The 27,339-nt window shown below is 45.0% G+C and overlaps 1 protein-coding gene across 3 annotated transcripts; it reads left to right on the forward strand.

Annotated features, from left to right (window-relative positions):
- Nucleotides 1–842: 842 nt before the first annotated feature.
- Dhit (regulator of G protein signaling double hit) lies at nucleotides 843–27,270 on the forward strand. Of its 3 annotated transcripts, none has more exons than XM_078178382.1 (4): nucleotides 843–3,900; nucleotides 11,223–11,593; nucleotides 17,708–18,083; nucleotides 18,447–18,641. In XM_078178382.1, exons 1-4 carry the CDS (start codon nucleotides 3,892–3,894, stop codon nucleotides 18,489–18,491), a joined length of 801 nt encoding a protein of 266 aa, XP_078034508.1. In that variant the 5' UTR covers nucleotides 843–3,891; the 3' UTR covers nucleotides 18,492–18,641. The 3 variants fall into 3 exon arrangements, with proteins under 3 accessions (XP_078034508.1, XP_078034506.1, XP_078034507.1); XM_078178380.1 differs by lacking the exon at nucleotides 18,447–18,641 and adding an exon at nucleotides 19,103–27,270 and having other exon boundaries at nucleotides 848–3,900; XM_078178381.1 differs by lacking the exon at nucleotides 18,447–18,641 and adding an exon at nucleotides 19,103–27,270 and having other exon boundaries at nucleotides 848–3,900; nucleotides 11,223–11,590.
- Nucleotides 27,271–27,339: the final 69 nt, after the last annotated feature.

The raw sequence follows: 27,339 nt of genomic DNA on the forward strand, positions 1-27,339 counted from the left end.
ATCTGCCAACAGCACAGGAAAGGTACTTAATTGCAGAGAGAAAATCACCTAGATACTTTGAAACGCAGTTTAGTCATCTGAGTGCCTGAGTATCGGGACGAAGGTTAAATTAAGTGTACTTCTTTTTAGTCGAATAAATTCTCATTCTGCTTTAACGAAACTTTAATTTTTCGATCAAGGCTATTCCTTGGTGATTGCAAGGTCATGTTATACATATCTGAATGCATTCATCAGCTTGACAAAATTTTAGATTACATTAAACAAATTTTTCTTTAAATTGCTTCCATCCTATAATTTATCTTTTGGAGCGGTTCATCAAATTGACAGTAGTAAAAAATTTATTACAAACCATCCGTTATATTGCATGAAATTTGAAATGAAAAATTAAGTTTCATGGCTTTAAATACTGTTTCAATATTCTGAGCGTGTCGTAATAAAATTAGGAAGATTAATTCTCCGTACATTAATTTATACTGACTTAGACATTTTCCGATTTAGGTTCTCTACTTTGTAATTAATTCGACTGTAATTTTGAGGTATGACAGTATAACATTCGTCCCTGACCGAGGGTAAACCAAAATAGTCCCCGAACGTCAGTTTAGTGTCACCCTAAATAATTAAATGGCTGAGTCAGAGACTAGATCGTAACAGTCGTTGACAATTTCCATTGACAGTCTCCCACTCGCCGGCATATCGTGCACCGTCGATCGCCGTAAGCCGGTTAGATCGGTCGTCCATCAGAGCCGGTCGTTTGCACGCAGGACCCGCGAGAGTGAACTCTGCGCGTCCTCGGGCAGCATCGAGAGCGAGGCTCGGCTCGGCGCGGCCTGCGTCGGCGTCGGCGTCGGCGTCGGCGTTACACGGTCGGCGGTGGCGCGGCGGATAGAGGTTCGCGTCGCGGTGCCTCGCGTCAGCGTCGCTAGGACCGTCGACGGAGGCAACAGTGGTGGCCAAACGAAACGACAGGAAACGAAACGAAACGAAACGAGACGCATCGTCGCGTGACCGCGTAGAATCCGCCATATTGGCCGCGAACTCTTCAGCCGGAGGCCGTGTGAAGCGAAGCTTCGCTCGGGATCCGGTGGCGACGCAGGGGGTGAGAACGAGGGCGTACCGCTTTACACCGGCGTGTCGTGTCAACCCGGCGCGAAGAGAAGGTCGACAGGGGTGGTGGAAGAGGACAATAACGTCGCAAGACGCGCCGAGATACGCCTCGAACGTTTTCCACGACAAGTGACAGCGCCAGAGAGGGAGAGAAAAACAGAGGGGGAGGGAGGCAGAGAGTCGGATAACCGAAACGAGGGACAGGGAGACCGGTAAAAAAAAGAGCACAAGGGAAAGGCAACGGAGGGTAGAAGGAAGTGTGTCAGTGTACGATGGCCGAAGAAAGTGTCCAGTGTGTCAGATGACTCCCGAGAACCGATTTCGCTACCCTCAGCCTACACCCTCGGACCTTCTGAGAGAGACTGAGAATCTCGGTTCCTTCGATAGGATTCGTCATTGAGTCCGGATGATTCGCTCGAAGCTCCATCGAGTCGCTCGAGATTTGCTCGGCTCGTTCGTTGAACTGCACGGGTAGCCGGGGATCGGTGACATCGCTTGTTGCGACCAGCCGCCATTCCCGTGTCGAGGGACTCGCGCGTACCGGCAGCGGGTAGCACGGGGATCGATTCTCGATCGTCGAAAGTGATTTTCACGGATCGAGGCGGTATGCGGTAGGTGAATCACGACGACTGGTCGTTCGCTCGGTGTCCAGCGTGACAACGCCGTGGGCTCGTCTCTCCCTCTGGTCTCGACTTCTGCCAATCAATAACCAGCGCACCGACTCGTTCACGCTCTGCTCTCTCTCTCTCTCTTTCTCTCTTTGTCTCCCTCGCACTTCTCTCTTTCTCTCTCTCTCTGTCTCCCTCACCCTTCTCTCTTTCTCTCTTTTTCCCTCGCTACCACGTTCTCTGTCTGTCTCGCCCTCGTTCTCTCTCTTCCTCCCTCCGTCTCTCACCCAGGTCGATCCGGCGAAATCAGTCCGACGCGGCGCTGAAAAATAGTCTAGATACATTGAGAGGCTCGCGATGTTTTCCTGTTTCCCTCTTCCGTCCGATTCGCGACTCTCCCCGCTGCTCCCTCGCCCGGTTCCCTCTTTTGTCTCTTCTCCCCTCGTTTCCGCTGTTCCTTCATCGGCGCCCTTTTAAAACGCGTCCCTCTCTCTCTCTCTCTCCCTTTGGAGCGGGCGGCCGGCCGAGTTCTCGTTGCCGTCGTCGGCGTTTCGAGCGTAGAAACCGGCGAGCGACAGTCGTCGACGGAGGGAACATCGCGACGCGACGCGAGGCGACGCGACGGCAGCAGAGGCCAGAGGCGGCGGTAGCGGCGCTCTAGCTGGCCGCGCCAGCGCCCTGCAGCTTCAAACAGCCACGAAACCTATTTATACACCGTCAACGTAGCGGACGACGTAGCGAGAACAGCGCCGTGTTCGGCCACCCACGCGAGCAACAGCTCGAGTGAGAGAGAGGAAGCGGGTGCGACGACAAGCGGAAAACACCGTCGCTGTAGCAAACAGAGGAAAGAAAACCGTGCGCGTCCGGGGATCCGTTATCACCGTCAGAGATTCTACCTACGACCAGTTCCGAGAGAACGAGTCCGACGAAATCTAGTTTCACGAAATTCCGCCTAGGAAATTGAATACCGACAGAGAAGGGACCACCGAGAGGAACGGGTTCGAGAGGAGACCATCATCGTCATCCCCCGTGGTCGTCGCGCCGAGCCGCCACAGGACGATCAATTCTCTGTACCCGTCTCTCCTGCGCCCTTCGGTTCGCTGATCGTCCTTCGTGTTGTTCGGCCGGAAGTTCGGTGGCCCGGTCGATGGACGCGGCCGCAGGCAAACGAGACCCGACGAGATGGGACAGGATCTATGTGGTGATCGTGACGGGTGTCGGGAGTGCGGCGCGAACGGTGCCCACCCATAGGAGACGCCATTGAGAGAGTCTATCTTTCCCTTGGCCGTGTGATCGACCGTCGCGCATCCGCCTTCCCTTCTCGCATCGTGTGCGATCTGCGCGCGGCTGGGACCCGCGGCGGCTCTCCTCTGTAGAGGTGGATGGGGTTGGGTCACGTCGTCGCGTCGTCGTGTGCTCGTCGCTCGGTCGGGTGTTGTTGAACGTGGTGGCCTGGTCTGGCCTGGTCTGGCCTGATCTGGTCTGGTCTGGTCTGCTCCGGATTTGGTGGTCCTGGTTGTGAATCGTGGACCGAAGGCGGTGGTGAACGCCCGGAAGGAAAGACAACGGGGGCTCGGGTGCTCGCTAGGATTTCGGAGTCGGAGGGCTAGGCCTGGACGAGAGAGAGGAGGACCGTGTCGCGCAGAGGGAGGCGGGAAATGGCCGGTGGTGTATAATGCGCGAGGACGATCGTCGCGCTGGACCTCGCCGCGCCGATTCGAGCTGTTACTCGCCACCGTCCTCGAGCACGCCGGAGCTGGAGTTCCCGTAGGCTGTAGGCGGTGGAGGAGGAGGATCTCGAAGAGAGTGGCCCCGCGCAAGTGGTGTATTACCCTGGTGCTCGTATGTGTCCGTCCGTGAGTGCGTGAGAGAAAAAGAACGTCCGCTTCGGCTCCCGGTTGTGCATCGCGGCCGCGGCCGCGGCCGGTTTGAAGGGTCCTAGGGGGAAACGACCGGGTCCTCAGCAGCCAGCCCGCTGGGAGCATGCAGGGATCGGGCGAGGCCCGGAGAGGCCTTAGTCCCGCCGGCGGACCGGGATAAGCTGATCCATCCCGGCACGGCAGGGTGGAGGTGAGATCGCCGAGACCTGGCCAACTAGCTGCTCCGACCGTGAACACGTCGCTTAGCTGAGACCTCGAACGCGGGAAGCGAGCTGGTCTCGCTTTTGGGCGCATGGAACATGATAGAGGTGAGGCCGATGCGATATCGATTGAGAGACCCAGAGCCTGTCGATGGCTGCGAGATGTCGGAAGATGCCTGCTCGCGGTCGACGCCGCGCTCCGTTTTACCCGCTCTCGCTCTCTCGCTCTCTCTCTCTCTCTCTCTCTCTTGCTCTCCCCCTCCCTCCTTCTTTTTCTTTCTCTCGTTCCCCATCTCTCTCTCTCTCTCTCTCTCTCTCTCTCTCTTTCGCTCGCTCTCTCTCTGTAGCGCACTCACTCTCCCTCATTCTCGCTCACTTTTTCTCGTTTCCCGATGCGAAAGCGACGCTTTTAGCCGCGATTCGGACATACACTATCGCCGCCTTCGAGATACGCCAAACCAGAACAGCTGGAAGGCTTCGGTGAACCGTGGATTTGGGTTAGACGCCTGCTAGCTAGTTGCACACGGAGCCTGTTGATCCAACCGCGATTTATATTCGGCACGGACGAAGCGCGACTGACACGCGCCGAAACTACCAGGCCTTCCGCGCGATCTACTCGCGGCGATCGAACGCGAGACGGTGGGGGATGGGGCGCCTTGGATCGTGCCTCGAACCTTGGACCACTTGAGATGCTATCGTGGTTTCTTCTGGCCTGGACGTTCCGACACGCACATTTTACTTTAGAAGATATTATAGTTTCGCGTCTTAACGCTCGGACTGCCGCGTCGCGATCCCGAAAAAATCACGAAACTTCTAAACGGTTCAGTTAACCATTTCGACATTTTTAAGATATGGCAACATTCTCCGTTATGACGAATTTACTCGTCAAAAACAGTTAACTGATTCAGTAGGACATACACTTAGCTATTCTTTATTAAATTATGTATTTTAGAAAAGTATTGCGTTTAAACAAATTATGAAGAAAATATACAGTATAATTACAGTAAATTACACAATTTTCAAACAGATTACAATAACTACCTGGATAAGAAAATTTAAGTGGGAAATCTAGATGTAATCATTTTCCTGCGTGTAATAAATCTTAGCATACTTTAGTCTGTTTTAATACGTGATCATAACAATTTGTTTTACAAACTGATCGTAGAATAACGTTACACTTATACGAACAACCTAGTAAAATTTATTTTGTTTGTACATTTTGGTACTTTTCAATTCGTTTTTGAGAAACAATTATTTTTCTATCGTACATTATTGTTGAAAAAAAATAGTTTTTATTATGCAAGTAGTAATAGAGGATGAAGTCGAATTTTTGGCAAGTCTAACTATAATATCATGAACTTGTGCCGATTTTAATTCAACAAAATATGATCTCGCCTCCAGTTAAACTTTATTTGAAAAAGTCTACATAAGCTGTATAAAATTTATGCTACTACTATTTTCAAATAATACAGTTACGGAGCGGAAAGCACTAAAAAGACAATTTTCAAAATCCATTTCGATTTCTAGGTCGGAAACAATAATTACATTGTTAAACAGCAACATCTGTCATTTTGACACACTAGACACGACCTTTAAATGAATAATTTATTTGATGTCAAATAAAATAATCGAACTCCTCTTTATTCGAACATTAATCGTTTTTCTCAACGACTGAATCGTTATTAATTTGAAAAATCACGTCGGTAATAAAAACTGTATAGAGAGATCAACGTTCGAATATTTAGAACATCTTCCTCATTTCGATGTTTCTCTCGGCTTGCTCGTTCTTCCGGCTTTCCGCAAGTCCAAGAGCATGAATCAAAGTTCGGTTTGAATGCCAGGTTATAATTACCAGACCGTGGATAGGAACGCAGCCGTATCTCGAACAGCGTACTAGAATCGATCGGAGGAATTTCATTTACAGAACAGTCGGTGTGCGGGCGGGCCGAAGTGATTCCGCCGTTAACGACCGGGAAAAATACACAAAAATCGAGACGGGCTACACGCGCACCACGTCGAAACGAATTTAGGAAGCCGCATTCCTCATGCGGCACACGTGCTCTCGCCAATTGAGCAACGCGCCGCGCCGACGACGGGGTCGATCCACAGATACACATTGGCGTCGATAACGAGCGGTCCTTCGGTTTCGAGAAACATCCGAACCGGGATCGGGTTCGGTGCCGGGGAGCGCATCAACAAGTGTCCGGAAGGAGTGTTGCATAATTAGAACAAGTGGCGCGATTTGAAACGCGCGCGTTAAGTACAATGATAGCCTGGATGGCCCCAGCGATTTATAAAAATAGCGGAGGCGCCGCTCCGCGACACGTCGCGTCGCCGCGTCGATGCGCCATTTTTCCTTTCGATGTTTTTCACTTTGTTCTCCCCGGCGCTGGTATTTCGGTGCGGAAAATATTTTTATATTCCACCCGGGGGGGAATGTAAACATTGTGCGAATGCACTTTTTGGCGCGGCTCCAACGGTTGCGGGGTGATTCAGTGCCGAGAGATGCCCCGTCCATCTTGTATCTGTTACGCTTCCCGTATCATCCGGTAAATATTATTTTGTTAAATGCAATTTCGCGGCGATCGCTATCCGAATGCAATAGTCGCGAGGGTTGTTACGCTCTCGCATTCTCGTTGCTTCTGTGGGCTCGCGGAATGCTACGTTTTCGTAGGATATATTTCGGAGACATATTTTCTTTCGTTACCAACTACTCTGTTGTCGTTCGATTGTGTTTCCATATGAAACTACGCGGCCTTCTTAATGGGAAACGTGGCTGTGGGCTGATCTGAAATCACTTTGCCGCGAAGTATTTTTGAAAATACTGGCATCCGAGAAATTCAAACAGCCACGGCGAGCCTCGCTTATGTAAACACCCAATTTCAAACAATATTTCCTTTAATAATCCTCGCTGTTTCTTTTCCATTAGAAATTCGCCGCTTCCGCGCATTTTTGACACCTCGCCGTTCCCGAAACCTGCCCGACGTATTCGCCGTGAAAATATTAAGGTCCCGCTCCGACGAGACGTCGAGAACTTTTCATTCGGATGTGGCGCGGCGAACCGTCACCAACCATTCGAATATTAGAACATTTATTTTAACAATAAACAAAAGTTCCAGATGCATCCGAATTTTCTCAGATTTATTTTCACACGGTATATTCTCCAAACGTTTCTGAAACCCGTCGCTGTTATAAATTGTCTATAACGTCTCCATAAACAGCCCAATGAAAATATTATTTACGCCATTATTTCATCCCGACATTATTTACTCCTTAATGGAAAATATAGGGACGACTCGAAAATGTTTGCGAACCATCCTAGAAATTATTTATTCTTCCTGACCCTCCGGGATATTCTCACGCCGAACGTTTTCAGATAATACCGCTCGGTTTTTGGAATATTCACGGACGGTCCCATTGTTCGAAGGGGATTCGAAATTGCGATTCGCGTTGTTGACAATGAATTGAGTAATAACTTCCATCTGGACGCACACACGTGCAGCTCGCGGATCTCTACGAAAGTCTGCTGTTTATCAATCGCTGCCCACAGCCCGTATTAGCGACTCTCGAGTGTGGTCGTTATCGTGCGAAGCATGAGCAGATCATCGATGTACACCGTGGCGTAAAAATAAAGCGGCCCCCCCAGAGTGCGAGCTAGAAAGAGAGACAGAGAGAGAGAGAGAGAGAGAGAGAGATATGAAGGGAAAGAGATAGGCTGTGCATGCGCGATGCTTTGCTTATTGGAGCCTCGATCCACGAGGTTTCTTTACCGGATCGCAATTATCCGGCAATTACACAATAAACACAATCACTGGCGCATTGTTTTTCTTAAACAAATTTTGTCAGGGAGAAGCGGTCCGGCGATAAACACCTCGGGGTGGATTTTATTTTAGAGATCGTTAATTTTATTAACAAAATTTAGTGACTTCTAATAATTTAGTAATTTGTAGTAATTTAGTAACTACTATTTAGTAACTTCCAATCAAAATTTAGTAACTAAATAACATAAATTGGTTACAGCAGTTTCACTAGAAGAAATGTCACGTTCCGTAGATCGTTTTATTATCGCGTTTCGTTTGAAATTTACCTGAACGCGTCTCAATGCGCAACAGTAATCGTGTTTTTCAGAGATCGAATTTACGAAGTTAATTATCTTTCTTTCCATCAAGCTGATATTTAATTAACGTGTCAATCAAGGGGCAGACGACTAGGCAGAACAACGGAGGTTGGACGAGGCCGATGAATTAGATCTTTTTTAGAATTGCATGTTAATTACAGTCAAATCGAAATATAAATGTTCTATATACCGAACAGTGCGCGTGAATTAATATATATTATTCTCTCTATGCCGTACTCCTGACATTTCTGAAAAACAATCGATCCTATAAAGCCGCGAGAAATAAAATAAATATTTCGATGGAATATTGAAAATGTGTGGGAGGAAGACAGCCGACATTTTAATCGTTGAACCGCTCTGCAATTAATGTTCAGCGGAACGGGAATATTCGCGCGTTCGCGTCAGCAGTTGAATTTGTCTAAAATTATCCGGATCAGGTTTAAATATCGTGTCCGGAGGCGGCGATGTTAAAATAATGGGATATAAAAAGACTGGCTGGTGGGCGCCATTTTGTCTTCCGCCCTTTGAGCGCGACACGAACAGTAAATCTCTTCGGCCGAGTCTTTTGCATTCCATGTATCGTTGTTTCCGCGTTAACGTCGAAAACGCGGAGCGGATCGATAGGCGCAGCTGACCGTGCGACAATGCTATATCCAAACTAATTGGCTGCCTTTTGAGAGCTTATGTGTCAATTATCGTACGGTCAGCTTGTTTCAATTAAAGCTTAACGACTTTATCGTGCTTCCGTGTACGAATCGGCTCTGATCGCTTTTTTTTTTGCGAGTGGTCAAATAAGCCGGTGACCGGATCTGGATCCCGATGCACGCTAGATCGGATCGCGTCCCAATTTCTTTGTGGACCGTATCCACCGTGCGCGGACACTAAGTTCCCCTCAGCTGACAATTTTTTCCGGCAGAGAGATTAAACATTTCACCGGGACGTCGTGGTATATGTGTGTACGTGCCTCGAAACTCGTCCGAATCGCGGACCAAGAAACCGTAAGATGCAAATGAAGCTACCGGCTCGAGGAAATATTAATACCCGGAATGAGTTCTGGACGAAACTCCGGCCGTGATTCTTGCGGACTCGTAAAAACTTGCCTGAATACGTTTATGCAGATAATACTCCTCGGTTCATTAATTTCTCGTTCCCCGATCACTTTCATTGAGTTAGAATTCACCGTAGGAAAAGTTCTCGCCCGCTAATGAGAACTGATAAGTCGTGTGAATCTGATTTCGTATTACCAAGCTCGCCCGCATGTGGCGCCATTAACTATCAAAGTTTACACAGCTTTCTTTTTAATGAAGCTACAGTTTATATTGCGAAGTTCCATTGCTTTGGCTGGCGAACCTCTGTTGGTTTATACCGCGAAACTTTCCGATCCTGGCGAAACACCCACAGTTTTCGTGTTTGCCATTCTGTTGTCTTTGCCTCTGCTTATCTTTCCATAACAAGTGTGGTCGTTTATAATTTAATTAATAATCCATTATCATTCATTTAATAAAATAATCCGTTTGCTCTTATTTCGGACGCATCTAATTTTATATTTATCGTGCGACAGATATTAAATTTTTGTATTTTTTTATTTTGTTTATTATTGAATAGAAAATCGTGATATTCCTTGTTCCATTAGTGTCCTCGTATATCGAAAACGAACCAAGGGCACAGTAATTGGTCACCTGATAGTAGTCGGCTCCACTAACCTACTTTTACCATAAACAAAAATTGATGAAGACGCGGGTCTATGAATAAAAACTTTGTTTATTGCGATACAGTGTGTTTCTTTGAACTAGTTTGAAAATGTCACAGCTGGCACAAGTAGGTCAACGAAGAAGTGGGTCGATTGTAGTTTTTACTCTGTGCTCGTTATAAACGTTCACTTTCATTTGGCATCTCGGTTGGAAAAGTGTTCGATAAGAGTGAATAATGGTAGACAAAGCTGAACGCATATTCCAATGAACAATGCTTATTATAAAGCAATTAGATGGCCGGTGAAAAGGTCGTCCACCTTAGTAGCTTGTTAAGGAATTTCGGAGCGCCAGGGTTCAATTGACCTTAACCTGTTAACTGGAGATAATAGGTGTAGCCGACATTTATAGTCTCATACACTCGCGTCTCTGACTTCTAGCTTTATTATTTACTTGCATACAGATTCGTGAAAAAACGTCGTAATAAAACAGCAATTTATTCGATAATCTATACGACAGTATTCGAATAAATAAAATTGTGTAGAATTTGCTTGCGGAGTTGGATTCCGTTTTACAAAATACATAATTTTGGTGTGTACAATATTTTTATAAATTCAGTCATTTTTACAACAATAGACTGCTTCACAAAATGTAAGAACGGTAAATTGTAAACGAAAAAGTCACCGGCCTTTGAATTAGTGCACAATGTTCTACCTGTGCTTATTTTAACATCTTGTTAACCGTGTTACGCATATATGGGTGACAAAATTGTTTGATCTGATTTAAAAATTAATTCTTAACTAGTTAGCTATTGTGACCTCTTTAAAAAGTATATATCTAAAATGTGTCGTAAAAAATAAGATAGTATACTACTTAACCTACACACTGTATGTAATTTCTTTATAATAATTATTTATATCTTTTTATTCGATTGTTTTATTTTGTCTTGGACTCCAAGTATGCAAAACATTCTAAACTGTTACGAATTTCTATTATATGACAATTTAAAAAACTAATTTTTCGCATACTCTCCATGGCACAAAATATTCTCATTTCTGCATGAATATACTCGTAAAAAACAGCTAGCTGGTTAAACTAATCTATTGTATCTTTCTAATTTCATTATGATCCATAGAACTTAAAAATATTTAAAAGTAGTTCGTCATTTCGATTCTTTGATTAAATAATATTCCTGACTTTAATAAAATTTTTGAAGTTGTCAGCGTGGCACACAAAGTGTTAAATAGTAGAGTCACGGCATATACAACCGAAATCCTCCACTTCCAAGTGTTAAATTTCGCGAAGAACGTTTTTTTACCGTAACAGTCACCAAAAAAACTTTTGATTTCCGAAGAAATCGCTTTAAAATTCCAGATAAGGATCAATCAGCATTCCCGGCGGTCCACTGCCGATCAATGCGATTCGCGCGTAATATCTCGACGCAACCGGGTCGTAAGTCGCCGATCGAAGCCCTCCGGAGGGCCGGGCTCGCGTTCTCCGCGGAAACCGGGTCGCGAAGGTTAAGGTCGAGTGTCCGTTGCGCGGCTCAACCGTGCTTATTTTCGGAGCGGAGAAGCAAAGGGGGGCAGGGACGTCTGTCTGACTGGACGCGATCTCGTTTGCAGATGTCGAGCGGAATCGGTGCACCTGCAATGGGGATCGGCGTTAGTCACGGGACCGGGGGCGGCGAGGGTGTCGCCGGTGGTTGCCGGATGCGCGCCCAGAGCCAAGGTCAGACTCCTGCGTCCGACTCCTCGACGCAGCACAACAATCCGCAACAGTCGTCGCAGCAGCAGCAACAGCAGCAGCAGCAGCCGCAGCAGCAACAACAACAGCAACCGCAACAGCAACAGCAGCAGCAGCAACAGACGCCGTCGTCCCAGCAGCAACAGCAACCACAGCAACAGCAACAACAACAGCCGCGCCAGGGCTCGGGGATCATGGGCCGCTCGAAGAAGGATAACTGTTGCCTGTGTTGGTGCTGCAGTTGCTTGTGGTATTACCGTTCCTGTCTATTTGCATTTTTCTGGTCCCTTGGTCTCCGTTCGAATGATCTGTTGCTAACCTGCCCTTTCGTTTCAGAGGTGGGCGAAAATTTATTCGGTAAACGGATAAGAGATCGTGACTAACGAATCAAACTTTATTCAACACTGACGAATAAATATTCAATCGAATTAGAATTTGTCTAGATACAAAAAAAATTCAGAAATTCATTCGAAAAACAATCACAAATAGAATATAAAGTGTCTTTTTTCCATAGTTTATTAATTTATTTATTCTACAATACATTCCTTGTTTCTCAAATTTATTACATTTGTGTACACCGATTGGCAATTTTATAAGTAATTGAAATGTAACTGATTCTAAATGCTTTCATATACGATTATAGAAATACAAAAAGAGCCAACAATTATATTAATATTAATTATATTAATTTTGCAATCTCCATTTGAATAACTTATTCGAATAATAGATAATCAATATTCGAAGAAAATATTTGACTGAGAACAATTAATTCGGATAATTATCTTAGATAAATAAAGTTATTCGATACAATTCGAGTAATGCCCAACTGTTTCATTCACTGGAATTAACATCTCTCCTTGGAGGTTATCTATTTTCGCGCGTTTCTTAATCTACGATTTGAAGAATTTTTAAGAAATGTTTCGGAAAATGCCAAGTTTCTATTGCATCTTTGAAATTCTTCGTTGCTTTTTAAAACATCGTGCATTCAAGGTTGTCGTTCCACGAGGAATTCCAATTATTCTCGTCGCACGCTCACTTTTTGAGGGTGAGTTTCATATCTTGAAATTTAATTATCGTGGATTTAAAAAAGAAAAAAACATGCGACGCTTGGTCTTCAAGTGCTAAGAACACGAAAAAAATCGGACGAGAAACTTTTCCAGCGTTTATCACAATTAAGATTGTCTCGAGTTGAAATAATGAAAGAACAGATGTACCTCAAGGAACACTTCTGGAATGGAATAATAGCAACCGGTCATTTTGATGGAAACCATGGATCTCATCTAGTTGCATTCGACGAGATTTTAGCGTTCTTATTTCGTGGTAGAGATGGGTGCAATTTAATTTGAATAATATTATCTCCTCGAGATAAGATATTCACTTACAACTGAGTTATCACTGTTGCCAGTATATCGATCACGTGAACTTGTCCATTATTCGATTATAATTCACAGTTAAGCCATACTGTTAGGAAAAATGGCCGTTTTAAGATATGCAAATACATTGATTTTCATCGTTAATTAACCCCTTGCCATATGCCTGTCTACAATGATTACAACTACTTTGTTTCTCATAATTACCCAATTAGAAAGGGAAAATTTATATTTATTATAAAAGAGTATTTCGAATTTTGAACGAAAACGTCTTCATTTCATACTTAAAAGATCGCTTTCAAATCCTTGTAATGAGTCAGACTCACTATGCCAAGGGGTTAACCCTTTGCACTCGAAGCCATTTTAGATAAAAAATTGTTCATCTGACATACAATATTTCCAATTTATATAATTTAGTATATTATACGCGAATGAAGTGCATGAAATCGGGCCTTGCGACTCTAACATTTCTTTAAATACAAACAAATTTAGCAATGTAAATATTACTTTGTAACGTGACATAGCTTCGAGTACCAAGGACTCGGATCGGATAATCAAGCAGGTTTACATCTTAATGCAAAAATGCAAAATTTCGTTGCAACGCGATCTCCACCCGAGAACGTTAATATCTCCGATAGTAATGATATATCCCGTTGTGTCCGCCACGAGAGCGCGTTCTGTAAGCCATAAGCGTGAGCTGTTCGAAGACAACGGACAGTATAGCGAGGGAATGAAAGGGAGAAAAAAAAATGAAGGAACGAACGCGCACGTTTGAAAGGTTCGTTCTCGGCTCGGTGAAAAAGTGGGAACATCCGACGACGATCGATCCTCGAAACCGGCTGCCGATAAACTCGCGTGTATCCTGCCGCGTGACAAGCCATTATCGCCCCGTTTCGTAATATAATCGTCGGCGGAACGATGTCAGTCCATTGTCTTTAAACGGAGCTACGACCTATTTACCGTCGAGTAGACATACCTACGTACACTCTTTCTCTGTTTCATGCCGCGCGTAGGAATAAATGGTAAGCAGGCCATGGGGCTGAACTTCGTCGAAGCTTGCTCTCTCGCACCTAATCGCCACCTAATCGTCGTGCCACGGAATCGAGATTACGGGTCGGGGGTTGCAACCGACGGAAACCTTATCGTTCCGGGATAATTTCGAATTTCATTATCTACGGTCAACGTCTTCCTTCCACCGTGCTGCGATAGCTGTGCTTTCGTGTAAGCAAGCCTGATTGTGGGGTTCCAAATTGTTCAGCAATTACTCGTGACATCTCTGTTGCATTTTTGAAAATAAACATCCGCGGAATAATTACTGGTCTGCGGATCTTATGCACTTGTGACAAAGATAATCTATCGCGTAACAGCAAGACATTTAAAGAATTCAGTACAAAAGGAGTGAATGGAGCTTCTGTATTTTGCAATTGTTACATTATTTAGTTATTAATTTATTCATTTATTTATGGGAAGAATTCTTTCGTACTAAAGAAAATTTGTATTTTTAACCCTTAACAGGACTGCCTATTATTGCCAATTATTGCCAATTATTGTTTTAGTAAATAATGCATATTTCCAACTTAGTAATTAAAAATAAAACATTGAAATATTGAAATCTTGCTGAGTAAATAGACGATTACACGAAGTTTGAAATAGTTACATTAATGTATATTAATGATGACTTGTTTAATGTTGTGTGGGATCGCTGCGGTTGCTATAATCTGATTATGTCAATCTACATAAATACATATGCGCGCTAAAATGTATGCGATTTATATAATTATGGAAACCAAATGATAATGCCATATTCCAGAATAGGTCTTGAAAGGAAAGTACTAATACCAAGATCAGTAATATGATTATGAGTATATCTATAACTTAGCTTATTTTCTTTAATACTAAATTTAATCCTGACGACACTTCTATACATTTTGTTAATAGGTTCAGAATTTTCCCAAATACGAATTAGTGAAATTAATACGGAATAATTATTTGAGCGAAGTTAAATAAGGATTTTATTCTGCCTTCGGTTTAATCAAATATGCTGAATATTACAGGGACTCCTTTCAGAGCCAACTTGTACCTCCTTTCATCCGCCGTCGCGAAGCTAGATGAAAAGGGGCTTTTAACTTTTTATATGAATGAGCCTTGCCAGTGGTATACAGTTTGAGAGTTGCCAGTGTCTCGATATTTCTCCTGTATTTATATTTTCTAACGACCGAGTGCTTTATTCGTAAATGTTGTCTCCCAGTTTTGCAGACTTTATATTCGTTCGAAATCGATTTGCATTCGTCAACAGCGATGGATGATTTTTCATAAAATTTAATTGGGGTTTTACCGTGTTTTCAACTCGGTCAAAGGTTTCCAATTTTTCAGCATCCTCATCTACATTTCCTTTCCTTTACCGTGGCAATATGGAGCAAAAAGGAGCTTCTAATTTGACCTCCGAGTCGGAATTATTCAGGAGGGTTGAATTTATTCGAGGGCTGTTAATGCATCGAGTTCTAGATTCTGAATTATCTCTTATATCATTTTTCAGCCATGGGGAAGATCGATAACGGTTCCCCGAGAGAACGACCTGAATTTATCCACTTCATCGCCATTGTTGTTGAGGATCCATGCATACAGCTATTTCCGAAATCTGTAATTGGACTCTTTGCCCCAATGTTTTGAGGGCTTCCTGATACCTGGGCGAATCGAGTCTCTTCTCTCTGGACGTTTAATTAACATTTTATGTATTCACTTTCTACGGTTTAATTATAATTTTAAACAATATTTCAATATTTTTCATGTTAAACAATATTTCAATATTTTTAATTTTAAACAATATTTTAATATTCTCAATTTTAAACAATTTTTCAATATAATTTCTGCTCTAACTTTATTCTAGTGGAGCCAGTTACGGTAGGATGTCCAATCATTATTTATTTTCGGTCATAATTAACATTCTATTTAGCAAAGAAAACACTTTCTTATTCTTCCATTTTATTTATCTTTTCAATATTTCCGAAAACAAACCAGGTATTAGTCACCTTATGGTAACCGTAAATTCCATTACTCTAATTATGTTTAGGAGAAAATTCTTCTGAGAAAGAAAACCATAGTTCGAGGAATAACTCCATTTTTTAACATTGTCGCCATCAAGCTTGTATTATTATTGAAAAAATAATAATCAAGTCGTGCAAAACTACATAAAAAAAATGGAACTGATGTAATTTTGTTTAAGTAGGTTTTGCCCTTAAAATTGTCAAAATCAGAAGTACAATGTCCAACATTTATAATGTCCAATTTTCTCTAGTAAGTTGTGAGTTTTTTGCAAGGACTTTCAATTATTTAGTCAGAATTTCTAAAATTCTCAGATCACGATATCCATCGCGTCAACCTTCCACAATTAAACAATCACAAGTCTCTGAAAAATAGAATAGACATAGTCTCCGGCGTAAGGGGCGTGCAACCCGCGAACGAAAACCACCCTCCAGCCTAAGACATTTACACGAGAACAATTTCACATCGGAGGAGGCCAATTTTTCCGCCGACAAAGATTTCCCAGCGATAACCGCCCCCGATCGTAACCACCGCGGAAAAAAAAACCCTCCGGATGCGTAACACGTGTCCACCCTCGGCGGAAATCTGTCCCGGCGAGGGAGGAACGAAGGTTTTCCGGCTGCCGCTATCTGCTTATTTATCCGCGCGTCTCTCTCCTCCGCGGGCCCTATCCACCGTTCCCAACGTTATCGTCCCGGTCGGTTGTTTGCAGAAACGAAACGAGGAAGTTTCCAGGATAATCGGCGGAAAGCGAAGAAAACCAGCGGCCCGCACTCTCTGTGTTTCGTTTGCAGCGCGACGGACGTGCGCTCGCTCGCTTCCAGTTTATATCGTCCTCGGCATTGTCGGCGTTACGGGACTCCCCCCGTAGCGGCGCGTCAAACGGGAGTCTCTCTTTGTTCCGTCGGTTCTCTTCTTCCTCGTCTCTTTTTTTCCCGCCGCTATTCGGCTGTGATAATGTGAACTGTTTCCGTCCGTGTACCCGCCGCGCGACGATATCGGGGTCGGCTGTGATACAATTCCAACGGATAAAACGAATCCAGACTGGAACCGGAGTTTCTGGATATCGCTGGGTTGACCTTGATAGTTCGTGAGTAACCTGCTGGCCACGAGCACTGAGAAACTTTCGTCGTTTCAATATAAAACACAATGACTTCACTGAAACATTCAGTTTTCGATAAAGTGTGTCTATACGTTGAAAAATTTGTGTCGAGATTGACAAGAAAAATTCGCAGCTGCATTTTGATTACTTTGTTTTTTTAATTTAGGGGTAAAATCAACATTTTTATCCGACCCTGCCGTTTTACGTAAGTGCTTTATATCGTATTTCTGATGCCAGAAATTTGTGGAAAAATTGTTTTTGAGAAACCCATATTCTTACGAAGATAATATTTTTGAATAGCTGTTGCAAAACACTTGTGCAAAGTTTCAGTGAAATCGGCGTGTATCAATTACTAGATATAGGATTGCAAATTGAAGTTCCTTCTTTACAACAGTCCCTAATAACTAGATGTACAATTTTACTAAGTTGAATTATTAAGTCTTCTTTGGTATACCTGATACTAATGTTAAATTTCAAAGTTAATTCGTTTAAAATTTTGACTTTACTGTTCTAAGTATACCAAGTGAAGGTATTGCTTCGTTAGGGCAGATTAACTACCTGTTCGTCGGAATCGAGACAAAATATTGTCAGGGTGCATAATGATCCGCAGTCTAATAAAATTAACATTGTAGAAATTCGAGGAAGAATAGGCCGCGACTTCTCGCGAAACTGGGATGTAAAAATTTCCGTAGACTTCACTGAGCCATTACCTTCATTCCGTCTTGTTCGGAACATCATGAAACACAACCCTCATCGTTCTCACAGACGCCAAGCCTCGATCCTTGTTCCGGAAGCTAGCGAAGGTTGAGAACGACGAAATAAACACTAAAGACGTGGTTTTTGTCGACAGTTTGACGGCGATCGGCGGCAATTCGGCGGGTGCAGAGGGCGCAGGCGACCAGGGCAAGAAGAAACGTGGCGCGGGCGTCCTCGGCGAGCACGGTAGCTTCGTCCTCGAACACTCGGGTGCGGGGAACGGCCTCGAGGACACCATGGAGAGTAGCCTGGAGGAGATCAGGATGTGGGGCTCCTCGTTCGAGAAGCTGATGAGGAGCACGGCCGGCCGGAAACTGTTCAGGGCGTTCCTCAGGAGCGAGTTCAGCGAAGAGAACATCGCGTTCTGGACGGCGTGCGAGGATTTCAAGCGGGAGAGCAATCCTGAAAGGATCAAGAAGGAAGCGGAGTTCATCTACAAGGAGTACATATCCGAAGACTCGTCGAAGGAAGTGAGTGACATTTGTCGTCTCTTTGATTGCCATTCTTGATCCTTCGACCGAACCGATCTTCTTTTTTTTTTACTTTCCTGATCCTTAACCTCGGTCGCTGCTAGGCTTGCTACTTCCCTTTGATCCCCGCGTTGCTTTGTTAACTCCTCGATTCTTCTTCTCAAGTTTCCTTCGACTTCTTTTCCCTTGACCTCGACTCCATTTCATTCCTTTCTTTAATTCTTCTCCACGGCTCCTGTGCTTTTCGTACCGGATCCTTGATTACTGCGAAGCTTTACCTCCTTTCTTTTCAATTCTGCTCGTTGATTCTTTGACTAGAGCTCTTTCAACCGGCATTTATTAAAACCTGTTTCTTCGTTTTAGTTACCCCCATTGCCGTACAATTTTCTTCGTAGTTACAACAATTAGAAGTTTTTTGATTGTTACAATTTCTTAGAAGGGAAAGAGAATATACATTTATAGTGTAACTATATTTACTTGACCGCATAACTCGTCGACTGCCAACCGCGAGAGAATTCCTGGGTCTATGATGACACTGTTAAAGGTTTATTAGTAAGAAAAGACCATCAGAAAATATATATTTTCATAAAATGATTTTATAAAATATCAAATGTAATTTTATAATATATATAATAATATAGTTTTATCAAATATAATTTTTATAAAATATATATTTATTTTCTTTTTAATGTTGTGCCTGGAACAGATTTCTTTAAGATAGGCTTGACAGTCAACGTGTGAACTAATTACCACTAAAAATCCATGTCACCGGTCGCTGAAATACAACGAACGGTCTTTATGTTCCTGAATTTTGGTCACCATTTTTTCAACCACTATAGAATTCAACTCTTCGCTCAAAACTGTTCAACCTTTAAATTACACAAAAGGCAATTGATAGATTTGAAACTCGGACCTGTAACCCAGCCGCCAATGAGCTTCCAAAAATCCTGCTTCGATCCCTGCTCGGTTGAAAAAGAGAATGACAGATAGTGGTCTCTAAACGGAACTGTCGGCTTCAGGTGAGCCTGGACGCTCAGGTGCGCGAGATAGTGAACAACAACATGGTGGAGCCGACCCCGCACACCTTCGACGAGGCCCAGCTGCAGATCTACACACTGATGCAGCGGGACTCGTACCCTCGTTTCGTGAACAGCGATATCTACCGGCGGGTGGCCAGACTGGACAACAAGTCGGCCGCGGCGAGCAACGAGGAGCACGGGACCGGCAAATCGAAGGGGAAGAAGGGCACCACGTAATCGGGGTGGCAGCGGACCAACACCCTCCGTCTCCAGAGCGTCGTCCCGCGATCGTTGAACGCTTCGATCGGGGACCGCGTTTGAAACGTTGGCCGATGACGAGAGACCCAGCAGGAGGCATCGGCGATCATAGACGATCGGGCCTGGATCGGGGACCACCGTCGATCCACGGCCCGGTACCACCGACATCCGGATAACCGGGACATCCCTCTGTCGCGAGGCAAGGCGGCCCCACTTCAAGCGGGTCCCGCTCTCGGGGACCAGTCGGCTACCTCGGTGACAAAGATGAGGATGCTCGCTAGCGACTCGCTCTTCCACGCGACACCACATCGGGGCCATGTGAGCACGCTCGCCGCGTCTGCGAACGTGACGCACGAACTTGACGATGGACTGAATTATTTAAAAAGAGAAAAAAAACAGAAAACCGGAAAAACGGAAAAACAAAGGGAAGAACCAGAGAGGAATCGTCGCACAGGGATAGGATCGAGGAGGCGACCGGGAAAGAGGATCGGGACGCGAACGGCTTGCAATCTCGAGGATCGACGCCGACTCTTCCTTCCAGGATACTCGGGCACACGCGGGTCGAAGAAGATCGAGAGACAAACAAGGGTCGGTCGGGGATGACGTTCGTCCGTCACGGAAGTTCCTAAGTTCATCGTCCGAGTGTCTTACGACTGATCGTCGCCGATCACCTCTCTCTTTCTCCCAGCTTGCCGCGACCGCTCTCTCTCTCTCTCTCTCTCTCTCTTGCTCTCTCTCTTTCTCTCTTTCGCTCTCTCTCTCTCTCTCTTTCTGTCTTTTTTCCGTTCGAATGATCTTTCTCTCTGTTTCTCTCGGGCCTTCCGACCCCACCGATATTTTTCTCCTCTCTTTCTCGCTCTCTTTCACCGTGCCCCCCGTTTCATCGTTGAAGGAGGTCTCGCGGGACGATTGTCGAGAATCCAGGACGTGATCGAACCACGGGAACTCGAGGACACGATTATTAAAACGAAAGGGACAGCTCGGTTGATGGTTCTGTCGTTCGTTGTTTCCGAACGTCCTCTTACTTTTATCTCCCTCGAATTCTACAATACATCCTCGTGCAACGCTACTATTTTACCTACATTCAGAATTCATTTGTACCAGTATAGAATGATTTTTATTCGGACATCTCAACTCTTTGGCTAGGACAGATTTTGATACGTACCATGCACACAACATACGATGGTTCATTCGTGTGGTCGAGGCACTGAACCCTATTACATACGTTTGTCAATAATTTAATATATTTTTCTTTTCCAATATTCCAACGAGGCGACTCCTTTGTGCTACAAGGAAGAAATAGTAGGCAACATTTATCGCACAGACACGAAAGAACAAAATGCCAAAGCCTAAAGTTACAAAATTATTATTAACTGAATTTGATAAATTATTCCTATGAATGACATAACGCCAGTAAGACTGAGTTTCTAAATGTGCAAAGAGAACAACGGAAAAAGTCGACGAATAACTGGTTGATGCAAATAATAATTTCTTATCAACTTTGCCGATCATATATAGGCACCGAAAATTTTCTTAAATTTGCTGAACCCTTATAGACGCCATCAGAGTACATCAGATGCAAATTTTCAGGACGGGTGTAAGCGACGACGATAAAACGAGGTTAAAGAGTTAAAGAAACAATTCCTTTTAGAAATCCGAATTCGTCTAATTTCGTTCACAAAGTTGTTTCCATTTTTGGCGTTCCTGATCGTCGAAAGTTTCTGTAAAGTTTCAGCACCGGTTTACCTATAAAAACTGCTGCGTTACACGAGGATTGTTGTACGGTAATTCGCGCTCCGATTTCCCGTGGCTCGCGAGCGTCTCGTGGTCGCGAGTCCCCTCGAGGGACACTCGAAGCAGCGGCCGGACACGACAGAAGCAATATTCATCAGCGGGAACGAATCTCATCGATCAAATCGATCGTTAGTATACAGAGATCTCGACGGAAGAGCGTCGAGACGTCGCGACCTTGCACGCGAAACTCCTGCGCGCGAGAAGGGACTCCTTTCCCGATCGTTTCCCCCAAGCCAGGAACGAGCGGTGATGTTACCGCGGGAAAAGGGTCCCGTTCCGCTCGGTCTTATTTGTGATACCGTGTCCGAAGCGACCGCGGGCGATCATACGGGTGTTAAACTGATCGCGGAAGCACCCTCGTTTCGTTACAATCGCGATTACTGCAACGGGACCACGAGAAGAGGGGGTGACTTTTTCTAGGATGCGACGAGGAGTTTCGCCTGCAACGCGTTTGCCCGATGGACCTTGAATCTTCCGAACCTCGCGGCGAATTGTCAGAAAGCCGAAGCGAATTCGAGGCGGGTTCTAGTCGAGACGAATCGATCGATCGATCGATCGTTAAGCGTCCCGAAACTGTTTAATCATCCTTCAAATCGTTTCGGGTGTATCGGCGTGTGAAATCTTTGGATGCGAGGGATACTTTTAATCTCTTCAAGACGGACCGTTATAAATAGTCTGCGGATTTTATGCATTTATCAAAAAAAAAAAAAATGCGTAGCTGTTACATTAACGTAACAATGCTGTAAATGTAATGCTATTTCATTATTTTCAACCTATCGGTTTGTTGCGAATGGGTTAGACGATTTTTATTTCGTATAAAAATCCGCGGTCTAGTTATGAACTATGTTGTTAACACTTAAAGAAAAATGCAGACTTACGAGTATGTATTTGCCGAATGACCCATAGTATGGTGCATGAATCGAGATCAACGTATTTTAAACGATACAATATGCAACAATCACCGTTGCGAAAAATTTGGTCGGTCTTGAAGGGGTTAATGGTCGTAGGTTAGTTTTGTGTAGTCGGTTGATCGCGAGACGCAGGTGTACGGGAGATGGAGATGGAGACAGAGCTCGAGAGGACGATCTTCCTCGACGACGCGGGGCCACGTCGCGACGCTCAACTTCCGTTTCAAGTAATTTGCCACGGTGAACGAAGACACCGGTCAGCTCCGGACGGCGTACACCGAGTTACTGCCAGCGAGACACACCAAGGATCGAACTGCTACTTCGACGACCAAGGTAGAAGAAGCACGAAGAAGGGGAGATAATGGGTATGATCTAGTCAGCATCGGTCGAGAACGATGTCGTCGACGAAAGGGACATGGCCTAAGCAGGGAATGCTCAATCGGGCCACGAGTTCGAACCACTTCCGAGATCCGAGCAGCAGCCATATTGTCGGCACCGACGTGGAAATGTCGCGGCGCGAGCTGTTTCACGGCGAAACCAGTTACTCGACGATTAAACGATTCGCCGTCGTTCACGAACTATCGCCGCGATTCGGCCGCGGTGCTTCGCGCATTTACGATAGGTTCTTTAAAACAGTGGGAGTTTAGTTTACCGAAGAGGGAAGGACATTTTTTAATTTCCGCAGTCTAGTCATGATTCAATCGTAGGAAATTGAAATGCCTCGTTCTCGCAGAAAGACAGAAATGTAGATTATTTTATCCCGACTTCCATTTGTATTAAAGACAGCGGAGAGAACGCGCAACGTATCGGAAACGATTCGAGCGAGCCTCGGGGGCCGTGCAACGAGCGCACAAAAGGACCACGCATTCGTGAGCGCGCGCACACGACTCGCCACGTGCCCGGGGTCACGCTTACTATTATCACACGTCCGCACAATTTTACGGAGTCGAAGACAGAAGCTCGTCAACTTCTCTCGCGGAGAGTCACCTTTTTCCCAATGCGAGATAGAAAGAGACACGCGCGGGTTTCCTTTGAACATTAGTCGAGCTCCTCGAATCGACAAGCATCGTCGGTTCACGATCTCAACGAGTCACTTTATTATAAAAATAGTAAGCGTTAACTCTGTGGCGGTCGAATTCGATGAATCTATCAATATAAACTATCTTCTCGCAGTCGATGGTTTTTCGTTTTTAAGAAATGCATTCTGTTGCGGCCGCGGCAGGGTTAAGAAAGATCTACTATTTCGTAAAACAGATGTGTTCAATTGTCCTCTGTTCTTAACGCGAATGACAAATTCTTCAATGACGAAGAAGAGTTCCTTGTCGAAGCTTCCTCATTTCACAGTTGAGAGAACGCGCTCGCCGTACTCGTCGATCGAAGGAGCGGATGTAGGACGATTTTCTGCGAACGGCCGGAACGTTTTGCGTTGACCTTTGCCAATTTCCTTCTAGTCGCGATTATATTTGAATCGGTGATATTCCGTGAACAGGTGATGGGACTGGATCAGGGGTCACCGATCCCTGAACTCGCTCGAAGCTCGTCGATCGGCGACGCTCGGGAAGATCGAACTCGATCGATTACAAAAGTAAATGAAGAGAAAAGAAAAGGATAGAAACGAGAGGGAAGCTATGCGAACCAAAACGAGATCGACGAGCGCGCATCGTTGCGAGCCGATCGCCCTACGTGTAGGCGGAGAATAAAAAAAAAAGCTGCAAAATAAACGATGACAAAACCAAGTCGCACAGTCAGGCACAGCGTTTGGCTACTGCCCTGTAGATAATATTATAGATAGTTACCACGGACGAGGGAGGAGGATTAAACTAATTATACATGCAAATATATAAATATACATATATATGAATATAAAAGGAAACAAAAATATATATATATATTATAAATATATATGGAATCACGTACATGTGCTACATATGTTCGGCGTTTAAGGGTGGCGGGGCAGAGAGAAAGAGCGGGAGAGAGAGAGAGTGGGAGGGAGTGAGAGCGATTCGGCGGGAAAGAGAGAGAGAGCAAGCGCGTCGGCGAGAGAAAGCACATCGTTTTTTCATTCTTTGATCCTGTCGTACCATCGCGGGGCTAATTAGTCGGGTGTCTCGGCGAGGAGAGAGAGAAAAAGGACGCGGCGCGTCGTCATTTTCCGCTCCCGTGCGATCTCTTTCCGCCCCCACGGACGATTATCGACCCTCCGTGAACGATTCTTCAATCTTGACCCTCTATCACCGGATACTCTATTCCTTGTCGACAGAAACAGCAACAATTCAACCCAGGGTACAAATTAAGAAACACAATTCAGGGTAACGACGGTTTTTTTATCGACAAGAACGAGGCTGCTTCGAACTCGACCACGCGATGAACACGTACGCGAGCTTAACGATTTGTAAATGTGACAGGGGGTTGCCGAAGTCCTGCGACGCTCGAAGGATTCGTTGTTCTCAACGAAAGTGATCGAACTTCCTCGAACGAGCAGGGGATGCGCATGATTCCGTGAAGAGTTTGCCTGCTTTCGCGAAATACGTTGCTTCCGAAAATTTTAGCGATCCGCACGATTATTGACCGACGCGTCGGACAACTTTTCTACGTAATTTCGTAAATACTCGTGGAAACATGAACACGGCTCAACACCGCGATTTATTTTCGCTTCGAAAGCAACTAGCGAAGCTCTGCTTCCAAGTGTCCACAGCTCGCATCACAATGATCCGAATGCAATAAGAAATCTCCGATGGATCTGTTTTTCGATGACTAAATATACTTTTATACACTGGTGCATCGATTTTTCGAGAAGTTCGGCTACTTTCGCTATATAGACCATGTATGCAGGAATGAGAAGGTGATCAGCGGGATAACACGGGGTCAGTAATAGGCAACAGTACACGTGCCCAGCGATCGATCTCCTATTCCTTCGCTCAGCCATCTTCTCATTACTGCAAAGCACGACTGAAGTAGAGATCGTGACTTCGAACGTGTATCAACCTTTTATAGGGTTGAATACAGATCCAATCAAACTAAGCATTCTTATCGTCTCTTTTACAATTGTTTTCTATTTAAAGATTTTATAAATTGCATTTCCAAAACGCATGGATATTATTGATTTTTGGAGACGTTCGCCGAGGAATCAAATATAGCGAGGATTAAAATCGGACAATTCTGCGGAACGTTATTACTTCAAGGATGTTATTGAAACTTTGTTGGTATATGAGACAGTATTAAAGCGATCTCCCAGAGCAAAGACGAGGACGGCGTCAAGAAGAATTGTCAACGTTCTTATCGGGGTACGTTCGCGTCTGAATTGGTTAATGAATCGAAGGTCCGTGTTCTTGGCACAGGTTCCTATCTCACGGACGCACGTGGAAATAATGTATCAACCGGAGGTTTCCGTTTCGTGTCTACTACGCTACGCAACGCGTTCGATAAACATGTTCGCGCGTGTGTTCCGCGTGGAGCACGTATCTCTATTGAAAGTTGCACGGAGTACGGGTACGTTTGATTCGCTTGAGACGAAGCTGACCTTCGCGGACGAAGGAGACGGCGAGTCGGCGAGACAAAGGACGAACGCGAACTGTTTGCCCCGATTCGGGGGTTGGAATTCAATGGGCCGAAGTGTCCTCGTCTCCCTTGCTTTGTTATCGAACGCGGGCCACCGCGGAGAGTCTCGAAACGAAAGAACGTGGAGGAGGACACTCGAGGCACGCGGCCAAGAGCCTCTTCTGCTCGGCAAGGGGCGGGAAAGGGGGTGCACAGTGGGCAAAACGAAGGCAGAAGCCGGTCGGAAGCTGGTCGAGCGTCGTCTTCACTAATAAACGCACAATTTTTCTGATTCCATCGATCCCCACCCCGCTTCTTTCTTCCGGGTGACCCTTTTATAATCGTCGTTTGGTCCGGTGGTACGCGTTTTTGTATCTTCCGTGCGACAATATTTGTACGACAGAAAGAGAGAGAGAGAGAGAGAGAGAGAGAGAGTCGCGCGCGCGCTGAGATTGCCGTTTTAATTGGTAAACGGTAGACGCACACAGTTTCTGCTCAGTTCCATGACGCGCATAGGCGTCACCCGATGCACAAGGACAGGGGAACGAGGAACGAGGAACGCGAAGAGGAACGGACTCCGTTGTTGTTCTTTTCTTTTCAGTTCATGCGGAATGAAACGATATGCAATAAGATAAAGAGAGAGAGAGAGAGAGAGACAGAGAGCGAGATGGAGTGAATGAAACATGTTGAAAAAGAGATAGAGAGAGAGAGAAAGATATGGAATGTGAGGGTTAATAAAGTGGTGAAGAAAGAAAACGATTTTACTGGTCTTGAAACTGTTGCCTGTGTTACGGAATCGATCACGTCCACTTTCACATATACAATTGTCGGAACCCCGGTCTAGACAGTTAATCCAATTCAATGTTCCAGGTCGTATCGCTAATTACCGACGAACAAGAAAGAGATCTCGATTGCGATCACGATATCCTTCGCGGATCTTGTTAAGACTCGCCCCGCTCGGGTGATATCCGATTGTCACGTAATTAAGAGGACACCGATATTATTTAATGTACAGTTTTAGAAGGTAATTTTTGATAACCCGACGGACTCGACTTCAAACATTTTCGTTCGCGCATTTCGAGGAACTGTCGATTGGTCATCGAAGAGAGCGGGAGAGAGAGCGGAAGAGAGAGAGAGAGAGAGAGAGAGAGAGCGAGAGAGAGATAGGAGAGAGAGGAGAGAAGGGGAGAGAGAGAGCGAGAAAGAGAGGGAGAGATAGGAGAGAGAGGAGAGAAGGGGAGAGAGAGAGAGAGACGTTCTATGATTCGTGTGATTAGGTTGGTGCATAGGAAAAACGACCCGAGTTTCCGTAAATGGAGACCACGCCATACCTCGCCATTGACACGCACCGTACGTATACTTTCCCCCGTTCTGTTTCGTTATCGCCATGCATCCGACTATTGTTACCGTTCCTCCACCGATTTGTACACTACCTCGTCAGATAAGATTGTATTATAATTATGATTATTGACGTCGTTCGAAGAAGATTTTGTAAGTGATATCACGGATTACCGCGACGAACCAGGACGCGACGGTACGAGGATTGAATATTTTATATTGTCGATAACTCGAACCTGGAACGTTTCCACAGCTTCTGGTTCACCTCCGAAACATTTGGCTCGTTTTGACCCGAATTAAATTGTACCACAATAAAGAAACTGCGAAAACTATCGTAAAAAGGACTTACAGCCTCCGAACTCTCTCTATCCGACGACGTCTGCGCCACGAGACACGTTCGCA

This window comes from Augochlora pura, chromosome 4 (genome assembly GCF_028453695.1).
Source record: "Augochlora pura isolate Apur16 chromosome 4, APUR_v2.2.1, whole genome shotgun sequence".
In the NCBI taxonomy this organism is placed as follows: domain Eukaryota; kingdom Metazoa; phylum Arthropoda; class Insecta; order Hymenoptera; family Halictidae; genus Augochlora; species Augochlora pura.